Here is a 21,355-nt window from a genome sequence, read left to right on the forward strand (position 1 = left end):
CTCAATGTGATTACAGTGCACACTAATTTTAGATGTGTTGAATGATTATAGATGAAACATAAACTTTGAAATACAGTATGGTGAGAATTTTATCAAAATGTTAGCTGCATTTTGTTTACGTGCAGGCTGAGATGGAGCGGGCGTTGCTGCAGGGGGAGAGGAGAGCCGAGTCAGATCAAGTGGAGACCGAGTTGGAGAAGATCAATCAGATCCAGCTCAAATTGAGTGAAGTGGAGAGAAATATTCAGCGGGAGAAAGAAAAGGTAAACGCATATGCACACGAAAGGAACGGTTTGCATAAGTTAATTAATGCATTCTTTTGCACCTAGAAGCATTTTGCTTTCAGCAAGGAGGAACAAATTTGCCTTCCTCGTTTCCTGCATTTTTCTCTTGCAAGCTGTTTGTGGAAGCTCTTTACTAACTTCTTTCTAACCTTTAACAAGCAAACTCTTTACACATGCTGCAATTTGGATTGTCTGTAGTTGTGATGTGACCGGTGTTTGAATGCTTGATAAATTCTGAAGAAAAAGAACTTCTTTTCTTGTCCGCGTAAGTTTCTAACGAAAACAGAACCGATTTGTATGGGACCACTGCATGATCCAAGCTATTTTTGTTATGAAGACTATAACTTGTGTAAAAAGAGAGGCAGAAAAAGCTCAGTCCTACTGCTTCTGAGCCGTGTTCTTTTTGTTTCTTCCTCTCCCGTGTCCCTGGTTTGCTCTGTGTGCACATGCTTGTGTATATTTGTGTGTATATGTATGTGTGCATATGTTTACTGTTTCATAGGGGAGGGCTAATGTCTCAGCCGAGCGTGACGTCCTGGCCAGGTTGAGGGACGGGTACAGTGAGCTGAAGAGCCAGCTTCATAAATGCCCCGAGTCTCTGAGGGAGCACTTGCAGGAACAGCTTGCCAGGGTCAGTCTCCTCTCCTACTGCGCTATGGAGCATCACCAACACAAAAACAAGGACAAGTTTTCAGCTAAAATCAAAGGAAAGAAGAGCCAAGCGGATAGTGAATGAGTAGGGAGTTTTAAAAACCACAAAAAGATAAGCACTTTAGAGTACAATGCGATGGGTTTGTTTACAGTGAGTGCATTTGCATGTAGGAAATAATCTGATAACTGCAGAGAATCAGATTTTGGCGACACGTTTACATGCACTTCAGTAATGTGATAATAATAAAACTCTGGGTCTAGAGTCAGCTGCTAATCCGATTTCTTTTAGTAGCATCGCTACAAGTTGCAAAGCTAGCAGTTTAATTAAATTTTCCGCTAGAAAGCTGGAAGGCACTTTTTGAATCAAGTAGCTTGTAAGTAGTTCAATTATTTTATCGACCAAGCAGTGGAGTGGTATTGATAAACTTTACATCGTTTCATTTTCTTCGCATACACAATATATTTGTAATCCATTATGTACAGTATTTATTGTCGATTGGTTGGAAACACAGCTGACTCCAAGTTAAAAATCACTTCACTGGTAAATATTTATTTGCATATAATGCTGTACTTTATCCAGAGAGGAAGACAAGCTATTTTTTTTTTTGTTTGTTTCCTGGCTGTGTTTTGTATACATGCTCAGAATTCTTGAAATCTAATAAGCTTTAATTTAAGATATCATAGTACGCTGGTTACACGACTACTTGAAAAATCTGATCCAGAAATCAGAATCGGATTATCAGTAACTTCGGAGATCAAATGACACGGGCAGTTTACCATACAGATGTATTTTTTAATTGCTTTGCTTTATTGCTAAATGATACTGAAATTATGTTTAGAAGGAAAAAAGGTTATAAAACAGTCTTCATACCTTAATCGCACTTGTGTATTGTGTGAACAGCTCCAGAGTATGTTGGCTGTTTTCTCTTTTACACTTTCTCTGGTTGTGTTCTTTTTTTTCATAGAATTCAACGTTGTCTAAAAGTATTTGACCCTGTTTTTTTTTCTTTCTATTCTTGTGGATGGTCTTTTGCATGTTTTATTATTGCCTGTTTTTCATATGCTAACAAATTCAGCTGCTTGCTCGCTTTGCATGGTTTAACAAAAAATAGCTCACTCATCGACTGATATTGCACAGGATCTAAGGAATCACGTCTGATTTTCTTCTTCAATCCCAACGGTCTCTTTTTATCAGGTGGATGTTTTCTGAAATGTATGAATGAATAAATAAATATATAGATGACAGAGAAAGTCACAGAGGCATTTGTGTTCATCTGTCTATTTTTCTTGTCCACCTGTTGGCCTGTCTCTGTGTCCACGTCTCCGCTCCGTCTCGGCTCTGTCTGCAGAAGGCCGAGGCTCTGGAGTCCGGCTCAAAGCGCTTTGAGGACCTGGAGTTCCGCCAGCTGGAATGCGAGAGCAGTCTGGAGGAGGAGAAGGAGACAGTCAGCCGGCAGCTGCTCCAGGAGAAGGCAGAGTACCAACGCAGCGTGGCCAAGCGGAAGGTATGATCATTGATCTCAGGACAATTTTAATAGCTGCTGCAGTTTGCGTTGATGGGGGGGGCAGCTCATTGCTCAGATTGCGATAACTGTGATTATTACAAATGTGGGACTTTTTCAGGTTATGTCTAAAACTGCATTTCTTTTATTCCCCTAGGAGAAAATGGCTGCCCTTGAGATTCAGGCCAATCAGCTAGGTGTGCAGGCAGCTCAGGATTGCGAGAAGATGGCTAAAGATCGAACCATGGCCCTGCAAATGCTGCACAAGGTTAGTCTCATATATACTGATGGGCAAGATTAGTTAAGTACTTACTGTGTAACCACCCGATCAATTAGTGAAGTACTACTTTGAAGAGAACAGGCCTGTAGTTTTTATCTCCCGCTGCCCGGAATGGGATCATGTCGTGGCGATGTCCATCCGGCCATCCCAGGAAGGGTCTCGCCTTCTGAAATCAACTCCTCTCACAATTTTTGGAGGAATTTCACAAAACCTGACAGGATTCTTTGTTGTATGTAGGTAATATGCATATTGCAATTTTGTTCAATTCAGTCGCATTTTACCAGAGTTATGGCCTAGTTGCCAGCAGGGGATATTGTGCTCTCGGAGCACTCTTGTTTCCACTGAAGTGCTACACCATGGCTTTGTCAGATGATCTTAAAACACAACACAAATACGCTATGAAAGACTCTATTGTCTAGACTCCAGTTTTAGCCAGGCGATATTTAGCCTGCCATGAGACTTAAAGGAACAGTCCACCGTATTTCCGTAATGAAATATGCTCTTATCTGAATTGAGACGAGCTGCTCCGTACCTGTCCGAGCTTTGCGCGACCTCCCAGTCAGTCAGACGCGCTGTCACTCCTGTTAGCAATGTAGCTAGGCTCAGCATGGCCAATGGTATTTTTTGGGGCTGTAGTTAGATGTGACCAAACTCTTCCACGTTTTTCCTGTTTACATAGGTTTATATGACCAGTGATATGAAACAAGTTCAGTTACACAAATTGAAACGTGGCGATTTTCTATGCTATGGAAAGTCCGCACTATAATGACAGGCGTACTAACACCTTCTGTGCGCTTCGGCAGCGCATTGATACGGAGCTCAGATATCAACGCGCTGCCGAAGCGCGCAGAAGGTGTTAGTACGCCTGTCATTATAGTGCGGACTTTCCATAGCATAGAAAATCGCCACGTTTCAATTTGTGTAACTGAACTTGTTTCATGTCACTGGTCATATAAACCTATGTAAACAGGAAAACCGCGGAAGAGTTTGGTCACATCTAACTACAGCCCCAAAAAATACCATTGGCCATGCTGAGCCTAGCTACATTGCTAACAGGAGTGACAGCACGTCTGACTGCGTCTGACTGACTGGGAGGTCGCGCAAAGCTCGGAGAGGTACGGAGCAGCTCATCTCAATTCAGATAAGAGCATATTTCATTATGGAACTACGGTGGGCTGTTCCTTTAAATGTTTTTTGCACGGGTATTATGTAGTTTATACAGCAACATTAGGATATATCCCATCTAGTGAGTATACAGAGTGAACAGTATGGTATATGAGATTCAGTCTCGCTGTGTGTAAGAGGTTGTTTTACACTGGATCTCAGGCCACCTAAGAAATTGAGGAAATATCGAGTTAAATAGCAGCAATAAGAAAACATTATTCAAGATTAACAAATAAAAGCAAATATAAAAACCATTCAAATTCATCTTGTCTCTTTATGACGCTCAGTTTTCACTTTCTGTGGTTTATGCAGTATAAACCTAGTTTGTTCTCTGCAGCATTATAACATTTTGGACTCCTTACTATTCAAATGCGTCCAAATAGTACACTTATTCAGTCACATGCAGCTTAACCCTAAATATTATGCTTCTTAAACGTTGCTGTAATGAACACATTTCATATTAATCACGCAGGAGAAGGAGAGACTGGTTACCCTGGAAAGGAGATACCAGAGTTTGACTGGAGGGAAGACTTTCCCCAGTTCCTCCAACACCATGCAGGAGGTGAGAACACACAACCAGCACCAGCAGAATTCTCAGCCTATTACAGGCCAAGAATCATTAGTGTTGTCTGATAATATCAGGCCTCTCTCACTCTTCGCTGCCATTGAGCTGACAGGCCCTCCTTTGTAGACTATCTAGAAAGACTTGTTTTCTTCTTGAGCCTTATTAATATTCATGAGTTGATGTTTGTTTGCTAGCTCAGAACTTTGTGCTGGGTGTTGAAATATCCACCCATATCTCGGGCATACTATAAGATGCTACTAATATCTATAGGATCAGCTTCACTGTCTCTGGCAATGATGTAAAAATTTAATCTACGCTCTTGCCACAGGCGATAAGCTCCATTGCAATATTTTGCCGTTTGTCTATTAAATATGTAAAAGCAACAAGGGAGGGGAATTTTACAGCCCAGCAGCTCTGTGAAATTTAATGGAGATCTATTTGTTTAAAAATGACCCCTGTAGTTCATTCTGACAACCGATATTCAAAACAGGACGTTCTACATATCAGCGAATCTGACCTTTCCAGTGAAGTCCTTATCCAGCACCCCCCACTACCAGCTCCCTGCATCCAAATCTCCACTTTTCACTCTTGTCCCATCAGGCCTCAGGAGGTAAACAAGTGGCATGCTGGTGCTTGATGGCCATCAGGACTGTTTCAGGGGTCTTTTACCTGACACTTTTTTTTTTTTATAAAATAAAGGAATGCCGATTAGTAAAGAAGTGTAACTGAATTTCGCTATCATGCAATACAAAAAAAAAAGGAATTATAACTAGCCTGAGACATAATTTATTAACAGCATGGTGCTCTACTAGAGTAGTAATCATGTAGTCCTGATTATTTGTGACCTTCCATTACGCACAATGCTTGTGTGTGTGTGATAAACGTTTAACAAAATACTTAGCGTTTATGAGTAACATTAACACCGATCGCTGAAGGTGTATGTTACTCGGTAGACTGCTTTTTGCTGACTACCTTTTATGTATAGATTAGTGTGATGTGAGACTAAGGTGTGCTGTGATTGTGGTTTTCATTTCTGCATGGCGGAAGTTGCGCCGACTGGGCGGCTCATTTCTTAATTGCGTTCAGACTCACAAGACTGTGGCGGTGTTTTCACAGAGGAAGGTGATTTATACACTATATACAGCATAGTGCAGACTCACTGAGCACTTTAATAGAAACACCTGTTCCTGAACACCTGTTCATTCATGCATTTATCAAATCAGCCAATCGTGTGGCAGAAGCACAATGCTTATAATCATACACACAGAAGAGCTTCAGTAATGTTCACATAAAACATCAGTATGAGGAAAAATTTAATCTCTGTGACTTTGATTGTGGCATGAGTGTTGGTGCCAGATGGACTCGTTTGAGTATTTCAGAAATTGCAGATAATTGGGATATTCACATACAGTTTCTAGAGTCTCTAGAGATTACACAGAATCTTGTGGAAAAACACACACACACACACACACACACACACACACACACACAAAACATTTTATATATATATATATATATATATATATATATATATATATATATATATCCCTGTGATGACCTGGCGACTTGTCCAGGGTGTACCCCGCCTTTCGCCCGTAGTCAGCTGGGATAGGCTCCAGCTTGCCTGCGACCCTGTAGAACAGGATAAAGCGGCTAGAGATAATGATATATATACACACACAGTGGTGCTTGAAAGTTTGTGAACCCTTTAAAACTTTCTATATTTCTGCATAAATATGACCTAAACCATCATCAGGTTTTCACACAAGTCCTAAAAGTAGATAAAGAGAACCCAGTTAAACAAATCAGACAAAAATATTATACTTGGTCATTTATTTATTGAGGAAAATGATCCAATGTTACATATCTGTGAGTGGCAAAAGTATGTGAACCTTTGCTTTCAGTATCTGGTGTGACCCCCTTGTGCAGCAATAACTGCAACTAAACGTTTCCGGTAACTGTTGATCAGTCCTGCACACCGGCTTGGAGGAATTTTAGCCCATTCCTCCATACAGAATAGCTTCAACTCTGGGATGTTGGTGGGTTTCCTCACATGAACTGCTTGCTTCAGGTCCTTCCACAACATTTTGATTGGATTAAGGTCAGGACTCTGACTTGGCCATTCCAAAATATTAACTTTTTTATTCTTCTTTAACCATTCTTTGGTAGAACGACTTGTGTGCTTAGGGTCGTTGTCTTGCTGCATGACCCACCTTCTTTTGAGATTCAGTTCATGGACAGATGTCCTGACATTTTCCTTTAGAATTCGCTGGTATGATTCAGAATTCATTGTTCCATCAATGATGGCAAGCCGTCCTGGCCCAGATGTAGCAAAACAGGCCCAAACCATGATACTACCACCACCATGTTTGACAGATGGGATAAGGTTCTTATGCTGGATTGCAGTGTTTTCCTTTCTCCAAACATAACGCTTCTCATTTAAACCAAAAAGTTCTATTTTGGTCTCATCCGTCCAAAAAGCATTTTTCTAATAGCCTTCTTGCTTGTCCACGTGATCTTTAGCAAACTGCAGACAAGCAGCAATGTTCTTTTTGGAGAGCAGTGGCTTTCTCCTTGCAACCCTGCCATGCACACTATTGTTGTTCAGTGTTCTCCTGATGGTGGACTCTTGAACATTAGCCAATGTGAGAGAGGCCTTCAGTTGCTTAGAAGTTACCCTGGGGTCCTTTGTGACCTCGCCAACTATTACACACCTTGCTCTTGGAGTGATCTTTGTTGGTCGACCACTCTTGGGGAGGGCAATAATGGTCTTGAATTTCCTCCATTTGTACACAGTCTGTCTGAGTGTGGATTGGTGGAGTCCAAACTCTTTAGAGATGGTTTTGTAACCTTTTCCAGTCTGATGAGCATCAACAATGCTTTCTCTATTGTCCTCAGGAATCTCCTTTGTTCGTGCCATGATACACTTCCACAAACATGTGTTGTGAAGATCAGACTTTGATAGATCCCTGTTCTTTAAATAAAACAGGGTGCCCACTCACACCTGATTGCCATCCCATTGATTGAAAACACCTGACTCTAATTTCACCTTCAAATTAACTGCTAATCCTAGAGGTTCACATACTTTTGCCACTCACAGATATGTAATATTGGATCATTTTCCTCAAATAATAAATCACTAAGTATCATATTTTTGTCTCATTTGTTTAACTGGGTTCTCTTTATCTACTTTTAGGACTTGTGTGAAAATCTGATGATGTTTTAGATCATATTTATGCAGAAATATAGAAAATTCTAAAGGGTTCGTAAACTTTCAAGCACCACTGTATATCCAGTGATCTTTGGTCATTTTAAGCCTTTATTTGTTTTATTATTCTAGCACAGTGAAAATCTTTCTCTGCATTTAACCCATCTGGGGATGTGAGCACACACCCAGAACAGTGGGGCAGCTGTGCTGCAGAGCCTGGGGAGGAGTTTGGGGTTAGGTGCCTTGTTCAAGGGCAATTCAGCCATTCCTGCTGGTCCAGGGAATCAAACCAGTAACCTTTTGGTCTCAAAGCTGCTTCTCTTACCTTTAGGCCATGGCTTCCCCAAGCAGTTTTTCAGAGAGCCATCACAAGACAATGACTAGAATGGTTTGAGCTGCCAGGAAGGCTATGGGTACTCAAAATAACCACTCTTTACAACCATGATGAACAGAAAAGCATCTCAGAATGCAAACAATATCAAAAACATGGGCTACAGCAGAAGACCACATCAGGTTCTATAAGCCAAGAATAATCTAATGCTACAGTAGTCACTGAAACTAGACAATTGAAGATTCGAGAAATGTCGCCTGGTCTTTTTACAATCTTCAACTGCATGAATGAGTAGCAGAACAGGTCTTAGATTGTTATGGGCAGGTGACCTACAATACTTTTTTTTTTTTTTTTGCTATACACTGAAGACATTTGGGTTTGAGATCAAAGGATGAATATGAGACAATGGATTATAATTTGATCAGGGTGTCCGCAGAGTCTAAAAAAGTCTAAAATTACACATTTTCAATTTTAGGCCTAAAAAAGTCTAAAATACAGAGATATTTTGCACTGTTGGTCTAAAATCTCATTTGGGTAATTTAAGACCTAGGTTACGTGCAGAATTATTCTGCACGTAGAAAATGGAAAACGTCAGCAGTATCTGGCAACACTGCCGGCGGGAAGATTTCCTGGTTCCGGTTTACAGCGCTGACTCAGTTCGTGCAATTGCTGGTGTTGCGTAGGCTACCATGTAAGCTCTGTCAATTTCAGCGACAAATTAAAAATGGAAGTGGACGAATTGGTTCCTAAAAGAACTAGTAAGGGGTCAGTCATCTGGCATTTTTTGGATATCGCGAGGAGGACGTGGAACAGCAAATGCCAGTTTGTAAAGTGTGCAAAAAAAACCTGTCATCACGAAAGGCAGCAGCACGACAAATATGTTCCATCACCTGAAACTCACCCGGTACAGTATGAAGAGTCTCTTAAACTCCGAACTACTTGCCCACGAGCTAAACAAATGGCCATAGCGACCTCGATCTCCAAAGCCCCCCCATATGAGAAACCGAGTCAGAGATGGAGAGCTATAACGGATGCGATCACTAACTTCATTGCCGAAGACATGATCCCAATTAGTATAGTGGAAAAACCAGGCTTCCAAAAATTACTAAACACACTCGATCCCAAACATGAGTTGCCTGGTCACAGACATTTTACAGAAAAGGCAATACTGGAATTATACACATCTGAGAGGCAGAGCCAGAAAACATTCAGTTCAAAAGTGTGCAAAGAGGAAAATGATATTTTGCAGATCTCTGTCTTCTCTCCCTCAATCTCTCTCTCTATTGTGAATGTCCCAGTGGTTCTCAGTAGTCAGGTTAATAGCTTGGAGATCTATTTTTTAAAATAATTTAATGAATGAGCACTTTTCTTATTTAGGCTAAATGTCTTTCTCAGTGTTGAGCTTGCACTGTATTGATTTGAGCTCTGAGCAGCTCTGTATTGTATTGCTCCTTTGTTGTAATTTTCAAGATTGTTTTTGCAGTTTGTGCCACATCTTTGTTGAATAAAAATAGTCTTATTTCAATTCAATTGTGATTAATCACCAACATGAAAATTTAAAATGTGTTGTTGAAAACCACCTGTAAAGTTAACCAAGAATGTTATTTAATCTGCAGGGATTGTAGTGAAAACAGTAAAGAGTAAAAGTTAGATTTCATGGGGTCCTTTAGAGGAGATTTAAATATATTGAGATATATATCGTATATCGTGAAATGGAGAAAATGTATCGGGATATTCATTTATTTCCCATATCGCACAGCCCTATTGTCACGGTTTGTAGCAAAATGGGCAAATGCAAGTTTAACGACTGCTGGCTTGAACGCAATGATTTCGTAGACTGGTTAAAACGTGTACCAAACAATCCGTTTGAGGCGTACTGCACATTGTGCAAAAGAACACTCAAACTCAGCACCCTGGGTGTAAAGGCACCGGAATCGCACGCGAAAGCGGAGAAGCACCAGGCTGCCCATAAAAGTCTGCAACAATCGCATGCCATCACTCAATTTTGTTCACCGTTGTCAGGTCCAAGCACATCTCGAGACAGTGTATCAACTAACTTCGTGCAAACTGTAACGCTACAACACGCAAACTGTACGGAATCGAATGCCTCATCCTCAAGTGATTTGCGGGATGTCTTTGGCTCCACTGCAACTTAGTTCCTCATTAATGCAAGAGCGCACCCTAGGGATGTAATGAGTTCACTGGTGAATGATAATAAATTTTGTTATTTCGAAAGTAATTCAGGCTCTCCCAATTTTCTTTATTTTTTTTTGTGCGGCATAAGTCTTAAATTTAACCTGCTATGGTCTTTAAAAGGTCTTAAAAAGTCTTAAATTGAACTTGTTCAAGCCTGCAGACACCCTGATAGATGTATAAAACAGGGCGGCACGGTGGTGTAGTGGTTAGCGCTGTTGCCTCACAGCAAGAAGGTCCGGGTTCAAGCCCCGTGGCCGGCGATGGCCTTTCAGTGTGGAGTTTGCATGTTCTCCCCGTGGGTTTCCTCCGGGTGCTCTGGTTTCCCCCACAGTCCAAAGACATGCAGGTTAGGTTAACTGGTGACTCTAAATTGACCGTAGGTGTGAGTGTGAATGGTTGTCTGTGTCTATGTGTCAGCCCTGTGATGACCTGGCGACTTGTCCAGGGTGTACCCCGCCTTTCGCCCGTAGTCAGCTGGGATAGGCTCCAGCTTGCTTGCGACCCTGTAGAACAGGATAAAGCGGCTAGAGATAATGAGATGAGATGTATAAAACAACTTGGCAGATTTTGTTTGAATCCACACATTTTTGAGTGATTAAAAATATTGGGACATGTCACTGACAGGTGCTTCTTGTTGTCCAGTTGTGTACCCTGTTTGATTGATTTTTTTTGTTAAAACATTTAACAGCTCTGAATATCTGCTCTTGTTTGAGCCTTGGGTTTCACCTGTGAAGACTACATTTGTTGCTAAAAAGAATAAACGAACTTGAAGACCAGAGAGCTGTCTACGGGAGCAAAGCAAGCCATTTTGAAGCTGAAAAAAGAGGGAAAATCAATCCGAGCCGCTGCCTAAGCATTTAGGAATAAAATTACAACAATTAGGGATGTCTTGAAATGGAAAGAAGCCACTGGTGTACTGGCAACCAAACAGGTCAGCCAAGGAAAACAACAGAAGTTGATGAGAAACATTGAGAGAGCTGTGAAGAGAAACCCAAAATAGTCAGTGACATCACCAACAACCTCCACAGAGTGGGGTAGAGGTATTATAATCCACCATTGGAAGAAGGCTTTGAGAGCAGAAATATAGAGGCAATACGATAAGATGCAAACTACTTGTAAGCAATAAGAATCAGAAGGCCTGACTGGAATTCGCAAAGAAATGCAGAGATAAGCCACAAAATTCTATCAAAGTGATGGAAAGGCCAAAGTGTAAATAAAGAAAAGATCTGCTCATGATTTCAAAACGTATGACCTCATCAGTCAAGTACAGTGGGGAGGTAGTGTCATGGCTGCTTCTGGAACAGGTTCATTAATCTGTATTGATGATGTAATTCATGATGGTAGCAGCAGAATGAATTCAGAAGTCTATAGAAACATTCTGTCCGCCAGTTTACAGAGAAATGCATCCAGTCTATTTGGGAGGAACTTCATCATGTAACAAGACAATGACCCAAAACACATTGCCAACACAACAAAGAACTTCATCGGGGGGAGTGGAAAGCCAAATCAATGGCTACCCTGGAGGTCAATCTCCAGACCTTAAACTAAACGAGCATACATTTTACCTCCATAAGAGGAGACTAAAGGGATAACTCCTCCAACAAAAACCAAACTTTACTTGGTGGTCTTCTGGCAAAGGTACCATGTTTCAAGCTGTTTAACACATCTGGATATAAATATCAGGAAATCAAAGCTGATCTATCATCTCCTTCATCTTTTGATCTCAAATCCAAATGTTTTCAGCGTAAAGCAAAAGAACTGGCCTTGCCGTTCCAGTACTTTCTGAGGGGGCTGTATACAGTATGTGCATGTGTGTGGGAGTGAGTCTGCAATGATGTGTTGGGGCTCTGGACTGTTCTTTGACTGTGTATATGGGTCTGTCTCAGAAACTGGGTACTGTGGGGTACCCCACTAAATATACTCAGTCAATAAACTATATGGTTTTGAATGGTGATGTTGGTTTTAATTTGAAATAAAATGATGAAAGAAATAATACAGATAAAACTAAATCTTTGATGTGAATACTCTATTCAGAATTTGGCAGAAATTCTGCAAATTTGTGGAAAAATGGCGGCTTGATCTGGGACATGATAAACGGTTGACTACATCGCATTGCCTTAAAAAGGTTGTAGTCCACTGAAAAGTCTACAGTTATCACTAATTGTATTTTAAGTTGTAACTTTATACACCTAAGATTTGGTGCGCTCACAGAATAATCATAACCGTAATAAAACATCATGCAAAATATTTGATCACCGTCGTAACTCCGTTTTCCGCAGACCCAAAACCAATACGATCGTGTGTTTTGATCTAAACGGAAAGCTTCAGGATCAAGGTCACTACCTCACCAAAAGCAGTAACTTAAAATCACTACGCCATATAAACATTTAGTTATAAATCTGCGATTTTGTTTTTTAAAACGAAAGCTGAAAGTTAGGTATAGAATATGTTTCTTACAGAATATGTTACAATGGTAGCTGGTCTTGTATGAATTTCTGAGCTATAAAATGAGTTGTGGTCTATTTTTTACCGTAGCGTGTTATTTGTGTGCGGGGAAGGACACACATTAACAATTTGCATGTGTAGAATGGAATTTTCCACTCCAACAGTTAGAAGTTGATCGTGCTTCCATTTGCGGTTTTTCTGTTACGCGGGTGATCTGTTCGGACGTTATCACTGAAAAGGTGAGTTTTGACAGTTTTATTTTGTTTTAGTCTTGCAGTATAAGGCAATAGAATGTTTCTTTTTCATCTTCCTTTCATATTTTATAGTGTTTGCGTATTTTTGGCCAATATTTTGCAACCATGGTCAATTTAGATCGAACTTTTGATAGAATCTACGGACAGTCATTTTGCCCCGCCCCCGCCTCGCGCTCCGTCCGGTGCGGTAGTGATGTCCCGTTGCTCGCGCGCCGCAGCAGAGACCCGCGCGACCTTCAGCCGGTACAGTCGCTGTTCTTTTACCACCGCCGTTATTCTCATCTTTCCGGTGTGTTCTTGATTTTTCCATTGTGTCCTATTCCGCCATATCAAATACCCAAAATGCATCATATTATTCATATTTAAGTGAATAATCAATTCAGTCATCATAACTTGGCATTTTTAACCCAAGCAATCAAAAAGAGGAAATGTATTCAATATTTTCACTCATCTGTGAAGGAGGGGCTTTAATTCTTCATGATGTAGTTATTTTATATGTAAATCAATTTTACAAAAGCATTTGAATTGTAATCCAAAAAAATTTCCACAGTGGAGGCCAGATAAAGCAAGATGCTATCTTTATTCTTATTAAACATGACAAAAGAAACATCGAGTGTTAGGTAAATGCAAAAAAAAAAAAAAGTAAAATTAGAAAATTTATTTTTTGACCAACGTCCCAAATGAGAGACCAGTTTCTGAGACGGACCCATATATAAAACAGTATGCACAGGTTGAGATGAGAGTTGCTGCCTTTTTGATTTGTGTGTATTCAGGAGTACCTCAGACTTTCCGATGTATTTAAGATGTATGGTAGTGGTTGTGTCCCAACTCAAGCCACCTCTTTTGCCCCTACCACTTCCTTCCTTTCTCTTGCTGTCACACCAGATACCCCTCGTGAGGTATGAATGTATAGCTCACTTTCTCTTTTTGTGCAATTTTCCTATTCTTTCTTTCAATGTACTCTTTGACTCTTCTCTCATTAAGTCTTTTTTTTTTCCTTTCTCATGACTCCATTTTATTGCACTGTCTCTTATCATTGCTATTTCTTTTAGTCTTTGCTCATCTCTTTTAATAGAACGTAGATCATCCAGCAAGCTCATTTCATGTTTCTAAACGTAGTACGCGTCTTTGTCTTTCTGCTTTTTAACGCCTTCACCACATTCTCTCCTCTGTCTGTGTACACAACTATTTGATTGGGTAAAGGAGTACGTGACAGTTAGTCAGATGAACCAGCTCTTCGGGACGCACAAGGTTGATCCCTCCACAACGGCTCCTGTCCAGTCATTCCAAGCCATAGTAGCCGACCCTGTCCTCTCTAGCCACATGTCTCAGTGTGACCCTGCTCAGTCTCTTTCTGCTGAGGTGTGTGTTCCACGTGGTTTTCTTTCAATTACTTGCTTATCTAGTATTATAAAGATGTGTGAAATTATATGGAGAAAAGGGGTGCTCTCTTTTTAAGGCTTATATATTGGTGTGCATGAAAACTATTTGAGGTATGGACATGGCTGCATATATTCTATCATTCTTCTTTCATCTCCCCTGCCTCTTCTCCTGTCACTTCTTCTGCTTTCTAATACTTGCACTGGTTGTAATACCTAGGCTGAGAGAAAAAGGCCTCTGGTGCCCAGGCTGGATTTAGAGCGCTGGTACCAGGATATCATGGCAGTTGGGGATACTAGCCATGATTGTCCTCCCCCTCTTCCAGCTAAGTCTTTCTCCACACGCAGGCCCATGCAGGTAAACATCCGCCTTAACTCCCCGTGTCTTCGTTGTGTTCCTGTACTCACATGCTGTGTCGTTGTCCATGGGGTCTCCACTAACATTAGCCAGTGTTGTTTCGAGTGATTTTCTTAGAAAGTCTGACATTTGTGTCTGTGCGTTACGCTGGTACGTGGCTGGAGATGTCCGACTGCCTGTGCTTAAATGCAAGGATTTGTCAAACCAAATGAATTTTCTATTGCTTCTATGTGTTCAACAAGTCTTTAATTGCCAGTCAAGGCAAGATATCAACCAAGTGTCCTTTCTGACCACAAAAGGGAAAAGCAAAACCATGTTCAAATCCTGCATCACCTCTGCTTAGAAATGTTAATTCAATGACCGTATTATATCAATGACTATTATAAATAGTATAATATTTTTACTGTACTCATTGTGTCCTGTAAATGCGTATGTGCCAAATGTATGCACATATCAGCTGTAAAATTGACATGATAATTTAACAAATGATCAAAATAGAAATTTCATTGGGATTGACCTCATTTGGTTTACTCCTCTGACTTTATATAGGTGTCAACGTGAATCATTTTCATTCCAGTGACGTGATGAGTTGAATTATTAATTGATTATTAGACTGCACAGTGACATTCTCTTCTGTGTTCTCAGATGTACAGGTGTAAACAGGATGGCGCAAATGATACGGCCACGCAACCCAGCACTGGAACTGCAGGCAGAAACACTCCAACCAAGGTAACACACTGTCTGCACTAATACATGGAGGTGTGTAAATCATTGGACAGTGCCACAGTTTGGTATTCCAGCAGTCTGGATTTTGGATAATGGCTATGAGGTTAAAGTTCACAATTTCAGTCTTTGGTTTACAGTCTTCATGTCAGGCGGTGCATGAGCTTCAAATAGGGTGTTCACACGGCACATATTTGCATCGATGCTGCACCGATGTATTTTGTTGCGATAGATCTTACACCGGTGTAAATTTTGCGCAGCGTTCACACATCACAACCCTTCTTACTAGAGAGAAGTGTGTTAGCACCGGTGCAGCCCCACTTGCAGTCACACAGCAGTTTCTGCAACCGTGCAATAGTAGCAAAAACTTTATTACTATCATTTCCTTTTATTACTATCACTTCCTATCATTATTACTATCATTTGCGATAGTAATAATGCGGAAATTAAATATGCGCATGCGTGAAAATGTACTTCCTTTTCCCGGTTGTCATGGCATCACCAAGCGCCGGGAAAACAACGTGGATGAAGACACCAGTGTTGCCAGATATTGCTGATGTTTTCCATCCCAAAATATGTTCAAATCCGCCAAAATGCACTTAAAACTGCCCAATCTGGCAACACTGGAAGACACGCAGTTCTGTTGTTGATATTCGCCATTTTGGAAGCGCAAAATACCAGGATGCAAATTATGCAATGCTCGTATGTAATCACCTCTCCTCACGCGTAGCGAGTCTACCCCTGTAGCGTTCAGACGTCCCATTTTATATCGGTGCTGCCCCGCAAACTAGCATTTACTCCGGAGTAAATTTCTTAAACCACCTCCCGAGCAGGGTTAGATTTGCACCGGTTTAAGCAGCTTTCAGGGGCGACACCGGTATAACTTCGTACCGTGTGAATGCTCTACCGGGGCAGCCCCGGTGCTACACCGGAGTAAAAGTTGCCGTGTGAACACCCCTAAACCTCAATCATGTATTAACAGTAAAGCATTTAGAAGAGGAAGAAGCCTTTATTTGTCACATGCACACTCAAGCACAGTGAAAATTGTCCTCTGTATTTCACCCATCTGAAGCAGTGAATGCACTCATGCGCGCACACACAAGTGAGCAATGAGCGCGCGCGCGCACACATACCCAGAGCAGTGGGCAGCCATACTACAGCGCCCAGGGAGCAGTTGGGGGTTAGGTGCCTCGCTCAAGGGCACTTCAGCCCAAGGCAACCCCACGTTAACCTAACCACATGTTTTTGAACTGTGGAGGAAACCCACACAGACACGGGGAGAACATGCAAACTCCACACAGAAAGGCCCCCGTCAGCCATTGGGCTCGAACCCAGAACCTTCTTGCTGTGAGGCGACAGTGCCAACCACTACACTACCGTGCCATAAAACGCAGGTTAGGCTAATTGGTGGCTTTAAATTGATGGTAGGTGTGAATGAGAGTTCACACCATCCAGTTCTAGTGGTAATATTTTCTGATCAAGATCTCCGCTTTCATGCTGGCCCAGTATAATTGTGAAATTAAAATAATAACCTCATCTCATCTCATTATCTCTAGCCGCTTTATCCTGTTCTACAGGGTCACAGGCAAGCTGGAGCCTATCCCAGCTGACTACGGGCGAAAGGCGGGGTACACCCTGGACAAGTCGCCAGGTCATCACAGGGCTGACACATAGACACAGACAACCATTCACACTCACATTCACACCTACGGTCAATTTAGAGTCACCAGTTAACCTAACCTGCATGTCTTTGGACTGTGGGGGAAACCGGAGCACCCGGAGGAAACCCACGCGGACACGGGGAGAACATGCAAACTCCGCACAGAAAGGCTCTCGCCGGCCACGGGGCTCGAACCCGGACCTTCTTGCTGTGAGGCGACAGCGCTAACCACTACACCACCGTGCCGCCCGCTGGAATATTTAAAAAAAAAAATCAAAATTGGGTCTCTATACAGTTCTTGATTGTTCTGTATACACTTTAATGCTATTAGTTCCATATAACTGTTTGGTCAATCATTTTGTAGATGTTTCTCTTTAAATGAGATGTGTAGTATAATTGTTCTGTACCACAATGTCTCCTCACTTTTAGAGCCTGACGGACCTGTCAGCACCTCATCTGGATACAGATTCCAAGAAACTTGCTGTTGAGGGCAAAGGTAAACCAGCTTCCCAACAGCATGAGCATGCTTCTGTATATTGTATTAACTGATTATACTTGACCAGTCTATCCATCATCAACAACTGCAACTGTTTAGGTGAAGAACAGCTGAGGCATTTCTGAGACTTGAAAAGAATTGACTGAGGCCAAAACTTCTGAGGGTTGTAGAGTTTTAGCTTGGTCTCTGCTGGCTTGGGGGAAAATCGTTTACATTTTAACAGTATGCATAAATGCGCCATACTCTAGGACATGAGGCATGAACTGGCATATTGTGTTCTGGATGTGTACCCAGCAAAGTACTGGTTAAATTAATTCGCTGAAGGCAGCTCATCACACCAAAGAGTTTTCACAGATTGTTTTTACTCTATGGTCTGGTTAGTAAGCTGACAACATAGCCTGATTAGAGCAAAGAGACAGCAGTGCCTAAAGACAATTGGACCTTGGAAAGGTAAATGATGTTGCCATTGTCATGTTAATTGATTATCCGGACCTTTGTAAGCAAGGAATTTTATATAACTCTACCGTTTTAGAAATTGTAGGTGAATACCTCGGCTCTATGGACTATATTTTATAACAATGTTGGGGAAAAAGATTTTGTAAAAGCTCTGAATAAACAAAGTGGACTGCCCAGGTTGCCTATTATCTTACCGCTTTTTAGATTTGTCTCTTTATGCATCTGCCTAGGGCTCCAAACATACGACGACTCCAGATTTCTCACCACTGAACTGAAACCAAGGCTCGAAATGGACACACAATACCACTGGGGGGTGCCACAGAGCTCTCACTCCCAGTTAAATGACCCATTCCCTGCTCCAACGGCCCCAATGGTGCACCATTCCATCCTACACCATCAAGCACCCCCTGCAGGTGGCCCAGCATATGACACACTCAGTCTGGAGAGCTCTGACAGCATGGAGACCAGCATATCCACTGGAAACAACTCCGCCTGTTCGCCTGAAAGGTGAGAGACAGAGGGGGCGCTTCAGTGATTTGAAAACATTGGCTTGGCCCAAAACATGTGAACTTTGTCGAGGAGTCTGGGGTAGAGCCCTGCACTCCCGCAGGAGTCCCGCGGGACCCGACGCAAAGCAGTGCGGCACAGGACAAATTTTGAAAGCTCATTGCGGGCGGGAGGGGGAGTGCACAATGCGGGAGCGGGCGGGAGAGGTGATAAGCTGCAGTCCCGCTAACTAAAAACGTGTTTAAAATAAAATTTATAAATTATTAATTTATGTCTATCATATATAATTTGTGCTGGATATTTTATTTGGCATTAATAAAAACATTTTAAGATGCCTAAATTTGCGGATGTGGTCTAATCTCGTGTACGTTTCCGATTCCTTTCCGCTCTTCCGTGTTTGAGATCTCCGATCATGGCAGAAGAGCAGAGCTCCTCTAGTGAAGCTCACAGTGCTTCAGAAGTAAGTGCTGCTTTAAAAAGAGGTACATTTACCGTTAAAAAGTCAAGAGTCCTGAACGTGAGCTGTAGATATTTATGCTCAAATCCACTCAAAGTAGGGGGCGGGGCACCATCACGCTGTGTCTTTAAATTATATTAATTTCTTATAGGCCTACTTGTATTTCCTAGAATGTAAATGTGAGGAGTGACATATAAGCTATGTGCAATGTACAATATTCTTAATATCCACTGTAGATTTTGGTAGGTGTGTTGGGTATCTCTGTAAAGCCTCAGCTGCGCATGCCGCCTGGCAACGCGCACCCTCGCTACGTGCGCTAGGTGAAGGATCGGTCAGTGGAGAGCTCAGCTAAGCTCGGCATGTTTAATTCCCCAAGCCAATGACAAGAACTTTCTTGAGAAATAACGCGAACGTCTGCATCATGTGGGATTTGTGGGCGGGAGCGGGACAAAATATGGCGGGCGGGAGCGGGACTGAAAATCATAATTCTTTGCGGGAGTGGGACCCCACAATGTGGGAGCGGGTGGGAGCGGGACTGAAAATTCTGTCCCGCGCAGACCTCTAGTCTGGAGGTGTCCTTTTTCAGGTAATAGACTTTTTTTTACATTTTAACATTTACAAGTTCTATTTCCAACAATACTGAGATCACCACTAATGACCGAGATCAACCCTGATCAAGTTCTTTATTAATAAAGAACATGTGGCTGGTTGAGATGGAACCTACAGTGCCTTATAAAGGTATTCAACACCATTAAGTTATCATTCATCTGGATTACAAACAACACAGATTGTTCCAGTCAGTATTTATATTCTAAACCAATATGCTCTTAAAGTACATTTCAGACTAAAAAAAAAAATCAAATCATATTTGTCAGTTGTCAGTGTCCTCTCATTCCTGAGGATCTTTCCTTCCGTCGTCAAGGATGGTGATGGGCTCGCTGGTGGCTCACAAGTCCAGTTCTTGCTCTAAAGAGGCAGGGGTACTTATCACATGAAAACGTTGGGAGTGGTGGTGGTAGCGAAGCCTTCTCCTTTCTTCGTTGTCGTTTGGCTTCGAGTTGAGATCTTCTTTCTGTCTCAAAGCGCTCAGTGCCTTCTCTGATGAGGTTTCGCCACTTCGGTAGCATTTTAGTCGCCTCTTCCCAGGTGTTAATGCCAATGTTGGTGGCCTTCAGGGTTTGTTTCAACTGGTCCTTGTAGCGTCGCAGAGGGGCACCATGAGGGTGTTTCCCCGAGCTCAGCTCGCAGAGCAGAATTCTCCTGGGGAACCTCGTCTTGCTCATGCGGTTCACATGTCCTGACCATCTGAGTCGATGTTTAATGATGGTAGCTTCGATGCTGGTCGCCCCTGCTCTTTCCAGGACAGCAGTGTTGGTAATGTAGTCCTGCCAGCTGATGTTGAGGATGGAGCGGAGGTTCTTTTGATGGAATTGCTCCAGCTTTAAGTCTTGACGGTACAGGGTCCATGTCTCGCAGCCATATAGAAGGGTGGAGATGACTACAGCATTGTCGACCATGATCTTCGTTCTGATGTTGAGGTCTTTGTTCTTAAACACACGGTTGACGAGTCTTCCGAAAGCGAGGTGCGCTGCCCGGAGCCTGTTTTCGACGTCTTTGGTGGAATTGCACTGGACGGAGAGCAGGCTTCCAAGGTAGGGGAAGTATTCCACGCATTCGATGTTAGTTCCTGCGATCGAGACGTTGTAGATGGGCGGGTCCATGCATGGTGGTGGTTGTACCAAGATCTTGGTCTTTTCAGTGTTAACGGTCAGACCAAAACGGGAGTATGCAGAGCAAAAGTTGTCAACTAACTGCTGCAGTTCTAGGGCTGAGTGAGCCAGGGTGGTGTATATTTGTTAGTAGATTAAAAAATAAATTTTCAGTTGATTGTCAGTAGATTTAAAAAAAAAATTAATGAACATGCTGCTTGCAACCCCTTCAGACTTGTACTTGGTAGAACCTCCTTTTGCTGCAGTAAGAGCTTCAAGTCTGTCGGGAGCAAGTTCCTACAAGCTTTGCACACTGTTTGGAAGTGATTATCTCCCGTTTTTACTGGCATATTTGCTCCAGGTTTTTCAAGTTGGTTGGATATTGTTTGTTGACTGCAATTTTGCAATCAGTGCCACAGATTCTTAATGGGGTTCAGATCTGTACTTTGACTTGGCCACTGGAGAATATTCACCTTTTTTGATCACTTCTGTGTTGCTTTGGTCTTGTGTTTGGGATCACTGTCCTCCTGAAAGGTGAAGTTTGCCTAATGGTTAGAGAAGCAGCTTTGGGACCAAAAGGTCGCTGGTTAAATTCCCTGGACCAATAGGAATGGCTGAAGTGCCCTTGAGCAAGGCACCTGTTCCCCAGACTGCTCTGGGTATGTTGTATGTCACTCCTGAATAAGAGTGTCTGCTAAATGCTTGTAATATAAAAAAAAAAAAAGTTTCT

General features: G+C 42.0%; 1 protein-coding gene across 6 annotated transcripts in view; it reads left to right on the plus strand.

Annotated features, from left to right (window-relative positions):
* The window catches only part of phldb1a (pleckstrin homology-like domain, family B, member 1a), a 123,215-nt gene that overhangs the window by 89,008 nt on the left and 12,852 nt on the right, over positions 1-21,355 (plus strand). For 4 of the 6 annotated variants that reach the window (XR_009651906.1, XM_060913190.1, XM_060913189.1 and 1 more), the window contains 9 exons: positions 126-263; positions 787-915; positions 2,285-2,440; positions 2,595-2,705; positions 4,354-4,443; positions 14,480-14,617; positions 15,263-15,346; positions 17,430-17,496; positions 18,183-18,459. Coding sequence is in view for 5 of the 6 variants with exons in the window: in XM_060913190.1 (XP_060769173.1) it covers positions 126-263; positions 787-915; positions 2,285-2,440; positions 2,595-2,705; positions 4,354-4,443; positions 14,480-14,617; positions 15,263-15,346; positions 17,430-17,496; positions 18,183-18,459 (1,190 nt within the window). In the remaining variant the exon portion in view is untranslated. The remainder of the gene's footprint in view (positions 1-125; positions 264-786; positions 916-2,284; positions 2,441-2,594; positions 2,706-4,353; positions 4,444-14,479; positions 14,618-15,262; positions 15,347-17,429; positions 17,497-18,182; positions 18,460-21,355) is intronic. The other 2 variants (XM_060913192.1, XM_060913191.1) reach the window with 2 other exon arrangements.

The sequence above is a fragment of the Neoarius graeffei genome, chromosome 28 (genome assembly GCF_027579695.1).
Source record: "Neoarius graeffei isolate fNeoGra1 chromosome 28, fNeoGra1.pri, whole genome shotgun sequence".
NCBI lineage: Eukaryota > Metazoa > Chordata > Actinopteri > Siluriformes > Ariidae > Neoarius > Neoarius graeffei.